At 40.7% G+C, this 6,000-nt stretch overlaps 1 protein-coding gene across 2 annotated transcripts in view; it reads left to right on the top strand.

Annotated features, from left to right (window-relative positions):
* The first annotated feature begins 1,726 nt into the window (after positions 1–1,726).
* The window catches only part of cbfa2t2 (CBFA2/RUNX1 partner transcriptional co-repressor 2), a 49,139-nt gene continuing 44,865 nt past the window's right edge, over positions 1,727–6,000 (top strand). Inside the window, exon 1 of one of the 2 annotated variants that reach the window (XM_022675619.2) lies at positions 1,727–2,035. In XM_022675619.2, coding sequence (XP_022531340.2) covers positions 2,008–2,035 — 28 coding nt within the window. In that variant the 5' untranslated portion in view covers positions 1,727–2,007. The remainder of the gene's footprint in view (positions 2,036–6,000) is intronic. The other variant, XM_049479525.1, reaches the window with a different exon arrangement.

Here is a 6,000-nt window from a genome sequence, read left to right as displayed (position 1 = left end):
CCCTCTAGCTCATGACTGGCATTAGGCATGGTGCCAATACGTTAAACTTTATCTGCTCCAGAGAGATCTATTATATTGGCAGTACTTTACAGGGACTAGACCTAAAGTTAAACTACAATTATTCATTAGAATGGGTGTTAATGAACATTTGGGCATATATGTCAAAATGTGCTCTCCTGCATGGCAGCATTGAGAAAAAAAAAGTGTTAGAATAAAATGTATACTGTCTTCATGAATCATCTGGTAAAGAGATGAGGTTACTGGAAGCCAGTTAGCCAGAAGGCATGAGGAACTCTAGAATGCCAGTTCTGAGTGAATATTTTATCAGCCCTGGTGCAACATTTTTACCTTAGCCAAGGCAGCAGCAATGACTAGAAGTCCCAGAGTTATATAATGATTTTTCTTTCTTTCTATTTTTCTTACTATCCTGAGCCCGGGTATGTAACTAAAAGACATCAGAGAGTCACTATAAAGTATACTTCTCTAAACTTGATGATAAGTGTCTATATGTTTCCAAAAGCTAATCAATTACATCACTGTGGTAAATGTGAGGTTTACCACAGAATGTAAGGAGTTGTTTTTAATTCAAAGGAGTGCTTGTGTGCTTTTATTGGTTAATTTATGGCACCATTGAGGCTTACAGTAGAATAAAACACTTTTGTAATTAGTCTCGCTGTATAGGGCTGCTATATTCTTTGTGTCTTTACAGTGCAATGTGCTGTTATTAGCTAGCTGAAGAGGCTGTAGCTAGGTTAGCTTTTAGCCTAGAACCTGCACACATTTACAGGTTTGGTAAACAATGCATAGGCATGGCTTTTCCTTGTGACTTGTGTTTAGCTCCAGTTTGGTTCAGTTAGATCAAAATGTTTCTATTTGCTTTTCTGTTCTTTTCTTCAGTGCAAGGCAAATTTAGGGTAACTATCTATCAATCTAGATAGATAGATAGATAGATAGATAGATAGATAGATAGATAGATAGATAGATAGATAGATAGATAGATAGATAGATAGATAGATAGATAGATAGATAGATAGATAGATAGATCCGTAGTGGTTGCTACGCAATGTGCAACCATAATAAGGTCCATCTTATAGACATATGAGGTGGAAAAATAAAGTGACATAAGCACTGACAGAACATTTATAGTGTTAATAGTGAAGGAGTGCATATCAATTCTTGAATTCTTGGAAACGATGGTGTTATGTAATCATTTTGGGATGATTTGGGGTAGACATTATCCAACATCCTTAGTTCACTAATGCTCTTGTGGTTCAATGCAATCCGATCCTCAGTGCATCGGTGCAACATCATGTAGAAACCCTTCTTCTAGAGACCCTTCTAGATTTGTACCGAATGCATGTTTAATGTGTAATATCTGGCCAAAGGAAACACATATAGATAGATAGATAGATAGATAGATAGATAGATAGATAGATAGATAGATAGATAGATAGATAGATAGATAGATAGATAGATAGATAGATAGATAGATAGATAGATAGATAGATCTCTGGGCATAAAACACAGATAGCACTAATGACTCATGTTAATTTGCCTTCATGTTCTTCAGGCTTGTGAAAGAGAGAGAGAGAGAGAGAGAGAGAGAGAGAAGCTCTTAAGCCTAATTGGGAACAGGTGTTCCCGGATCTCTCTAATTAGGAGCTGACTGGCTACATGTGGTGTGACTGGGCGGCTGAGGGCTGAGCTGATGTTGGGAGGTAGTTAGTGAGCGGCAGCCCGCAGCTTTCCTCCGCGGTTCTGAGAGACACCACAGCGTACACTTCATTCCCGTCCTCTTCCTCCTCCTCAGCGGCCTGTCACTCACTGTAAGCCCCGCCCCGGAGAGCTGCTGGAGCAGCTGGAGCTCCGCTTCACTTCAGTACCGAGCACCTCCTCCCCTCAGCGGCAGCACACGCACCGCCCGGAGTCCGCCTCAACTACTCTCTCACGACGTGGCCGAACACTCGCTTTTTAACCGGCTTTGGTGACCGTAGTCCGCCGCGGAGCATGGTTGGGATTCCGGGCACTTTTCAATGTAAGCTGCCTTCACTTTTCTTAGTTTTTATGGGTCTGTTCTTCTCTGTTCATGCTGGATCTTCCAACATGCAGTTCAGCTGCAGTTCAGTCAGTAGTTTAGAGCTGTCACAACCAGCCACGCTGTTTATACTGCTGCTAGAAATGAACTTGAAAGTGATGTTTCTAAATGTCAATAGATAAAATGGATTTTAAATTGAGGTTTTCCAGGGTTTTCATCGTATAGTTCAATATGCTCTCTGGCAGACTATGGGTTTCGTTCCTGGAAAGAGCTATTAAGCCTTCTTTCCATTGAAAGAAAGAAAATTAGTGTATAACTAGGATTGGTCCCAGTCTGAGAATTTGGTCCATAGACTTAAGCCTTAGTCTAAAGTTAGTCTAGAGCTTTTGTTTATTCCATATGATCCATGACAAGTAGTTCAGAGCTGTCAGAACTAGCCACACTATTTATACTGCTGCTGGGAATGAACTTGAACGTATTGTTGCTAAATGTCAATTGGTAAATTGTTTTGTTAGGACAGACACTAAGTCTAGTATTGAACTACATAGTATTTTGAAAGGATATTTTCCAGAATTTTTTATCATATAGTTCATAATACTCAATACTACTTTATAATAATTGACTACACCATGGGTTTCTTTTCTGGGGAGAGATATTAAACCTAGTACAGGACTACACACTGTTTTAATAGAGATTTTCCATTGAAATAAATAAAATGAGTCTACGACTAGGCTTATTCCTGTCTGGGAAACTATAGTCTGTCCTATAGTCTTTTGCCTAAAAAAGTAAGTCTAAAGCTTTTAATGATTCCATATGATTCATTACAAGCCTCATTGACATTGGCAGACTATGGGTTTATTTTCTGGAGAGCTACAGGACTACACAGTATTTTGAATGGAAAATTTCCATTAAAACGGACATGCAGTGCATAATCTCTGTCCCACCATAGATTTTCCAGTTCAGAAGTTAGCCTAGTGCTTTTGCTGTTTCAGTAACATTCATGACATGTATTTTGTTCATTGATCCTGACAAACCTATGGGTTTCGATCCTGGAGAGAGGTATTAAGCCAAGTACAAGGATACACAACACTCTGAATGGAGATTTTCTATTGAATGGGACAAAATTAGTCTAGGACTAGGCTTAATCCCCCCCTCTAGGAAACGTCCCCATAGAATTTATCCTCCAGAAGTTAGTCTAGAGCTCTTGTTGTTTCAGTAAGATTCTCCAAGTCTTCAAGATTTGACAAGTGTTCATTGACACTGACAGGCTATGGTTTTCATTAGTGGACATGGGTATTAAGCCTAATACAGGACTACACAACTTTCTGAATTTAATTTTTGTTAAAAATCCCTATCTAAATCCTTGTCTGAGAAACTGCCTCATATAATTTAGCCTTCAGAATTTAGTGTAGAGCTTTTGTTGTCTTTATATGGTTTATAACAAGTCTTGCTTTCATTGACATTGGCAGACTATGTTTTTTTTTTTTTTTTTTCCTGGAGAGAGCTATTATGCAAAGTTCAGAAATAAATCCAACTGACCTGATCTAACATCTAAATTCCAAAAGAGAATTAGTGACATTTTGGATCACATAGACCACTCAATCCCACTTATCCCAGATGTAGTTATTGAAGGTGACAGGATGGATTTCTACACCATTTCTACACAGGCTAATGCTAGGTGCTTTATACAAGTCTAGCCAATATTTGGCATTGGTTATCGTAAGCTCACATATATCTACAACTGTGCCAGCATCAGCTAACATACACAGGCTGCATTTCATTTAGTGGTTCAGTGCTGTCAAAACTTGCCACGCTGGGAATGAAGCTACAAGTGCTGTTGCTAATTGTCTTGGTGTATTGCTCAGAGAAATGGATGTAATGGAGAGAAATGTGATGTTTGCTTATTGGCCATTTTTGCATGATTCCTTTTGTTATATGGCTTGCATTGGTTCTTTAGGTATCAAGATATCAAGATGCAATCTATAGTATGCATAGCAATTGAGTTCAAAATAGATTATTCCAGATTTCAAACAGATTTTAAAGAGGTAGACATGTTGGTTGTTGATGTTTTATAATGTATGGCAGTTCACCATGTGTGAAATACATGCTGTCCAATCGGACAAATATTTTTGGGTATATTTCTTAATAAATGGACCAATAGAAATGCTTCAAAATGACGTCCATTGAAATCCAAGAATGCTTTTCCCTTCTACAGTAAAGTTGTCATTTTGGAGATACCTGATAAGTGTAATTCAGAGATTACACTTATCTGCTGCAAACTGGACTCAAATGGCCACTGAAAAAGGTCCTGTACCAGTGTGCTGTATATCCATCCTAGTCCAGCCTCTGAGAGAAGTGGTCCAAGGGGGGGTTTGCTCCCTCTGCCCTGTCCCCTCCTCATGGTAGAGGATTTGAAGCTAATCCACTCGGCAAAGTTTCACACCATCTGGACCTTACCAGTGCTGAAGAACAGAGCTGCAGGAGGCCTCGCTGAGTGTGTGTATGAGTGCGTCTGTCCATCTTGAGGAGGGGTATCGGTGCCAAAACAAAAAACCCTGCTCACGAGGCCCGGGGCTGAGACGGGGCATTGTTTAACCCCTGGGTTTATCCTAGGGGCGAATAACAAATGTGGTCCATGCTGATGCCTGCAGTGATGCTGATGAGGAGGATGAGGATGATCATGAGCTGGTGTTATAGTGGCTTGCACCACTAGGGGGCAGTGATAGGCTCTACAACTAACTCACAGTGGGAAATGATTACTGAGCATTGCTTGATGGCTGTGTTAAGTTATCACATTGCACAGTGACACTAAACATGCTGTATGTGCACGTGTGTTGAAGGTGGTTTGTGAAATAGTGTGCTTGTTCTGTATTTGTCATCCTCCTCTTGTTTATATTGCTGTTTTGTCCCTTGCCTTGTTTCGATAAGGTCCCATTGGATATATGTGTGGCCACTTGGACAGCGGGATAGTTTTCCCCCTTTCGTTTTGTTTAGCTGTGTGTGTGCGCGAGAGTTTGTGTGAGTCAGATTCCTTTCCTCTGACTTGAAGAAAGGAAACGGCAGACAAAGAGGCCCTTCAGGTTTGAATTAGAGCTCTAATTGGTTTTGGCTCTTGCTGCTGGGGGGCTCCAGCTCTGGCAGGCCGGCACTTTGGTCGCGTGGGAGAGTTTGTGCTTGTCAGAGAGAGAGAGAGTGAGAGAGAGCAAAAGAGAAAGAGAGGGAAAGAGAAAGAGAAGGGCTATGGATCTCCCTCCAGCACCAGCAGCTGTAAGCATTTAAGGAAGCCCCAGGCCAGTAGAGGCTTGGCTGCTTTCGACTCCAGAGTTTCTCCCTTTAGAGTCGCCCCTGGTCTGTAGCTATCAGACCAACCAGCACATTGCAGGTCTTTATATACGCTTAACTTACATATATGGAGCTGTTTGTACCACTAGAGACTCGTTTCCTCAGAGCTTCGTGAGGACCATGAATCCTAGTGCTGGTCTAAGAAAGCATTTGCATTGGAAACATTCCAAAGAGGTTGAAAATGAGGTTAAGGCTTTAGTTTAGCTCAGACAAGGCGCCACGCTATGGACAAAAGGTTATATTGTGATTCTAGTGCAACATTAGGACTGGGTGTAGCTGTACAAGTTCAAGACTAAACTTGGCAGAATGGCTGATTTGCTATCGTGTTCCTTAGCTGTCGATACTTATTAGATGCCCTGCTCTAAAGGTGACCCCCTAGAGCTTTTATTGTTTTATTAACACCCATGACATTTTTTCCATACCTGCACATTGATGTGCAGACCAATGGTTAGCTTCTCGGACAGAGATTAAGCCTATAGTCTAGGACTACACAGCATTCTGAATCAAGATTCTTTGGAGTGGACAATTGAAAAAGATGAAATATATAATTGGGTATAGACCAGCACTAGACTTAATCCCTATCTAGAAAGTCAAATCCAGTATTATTGGTAGTCAATTGCAGT

This window comes from Astyanax mexicanus, chromosome 5, assembly GCF_023375975.1.
Source record: "Astyanax mexicanus isolate ESR-SI-001 chromosome 5, AstMex3_surface, whole genome shotgun sequence".
Lineage (NCBI taxonomy): Eukaryota > Metazoa > Chordata > Actinopteri > Characiformes > Acestrorhamphidae > Astyanax > Astyanax mexicanus.
Note: the sequence above shows the minus strand (reverse complement) of the source record. Positions and strands in the feature narration are given on the sequence as shown.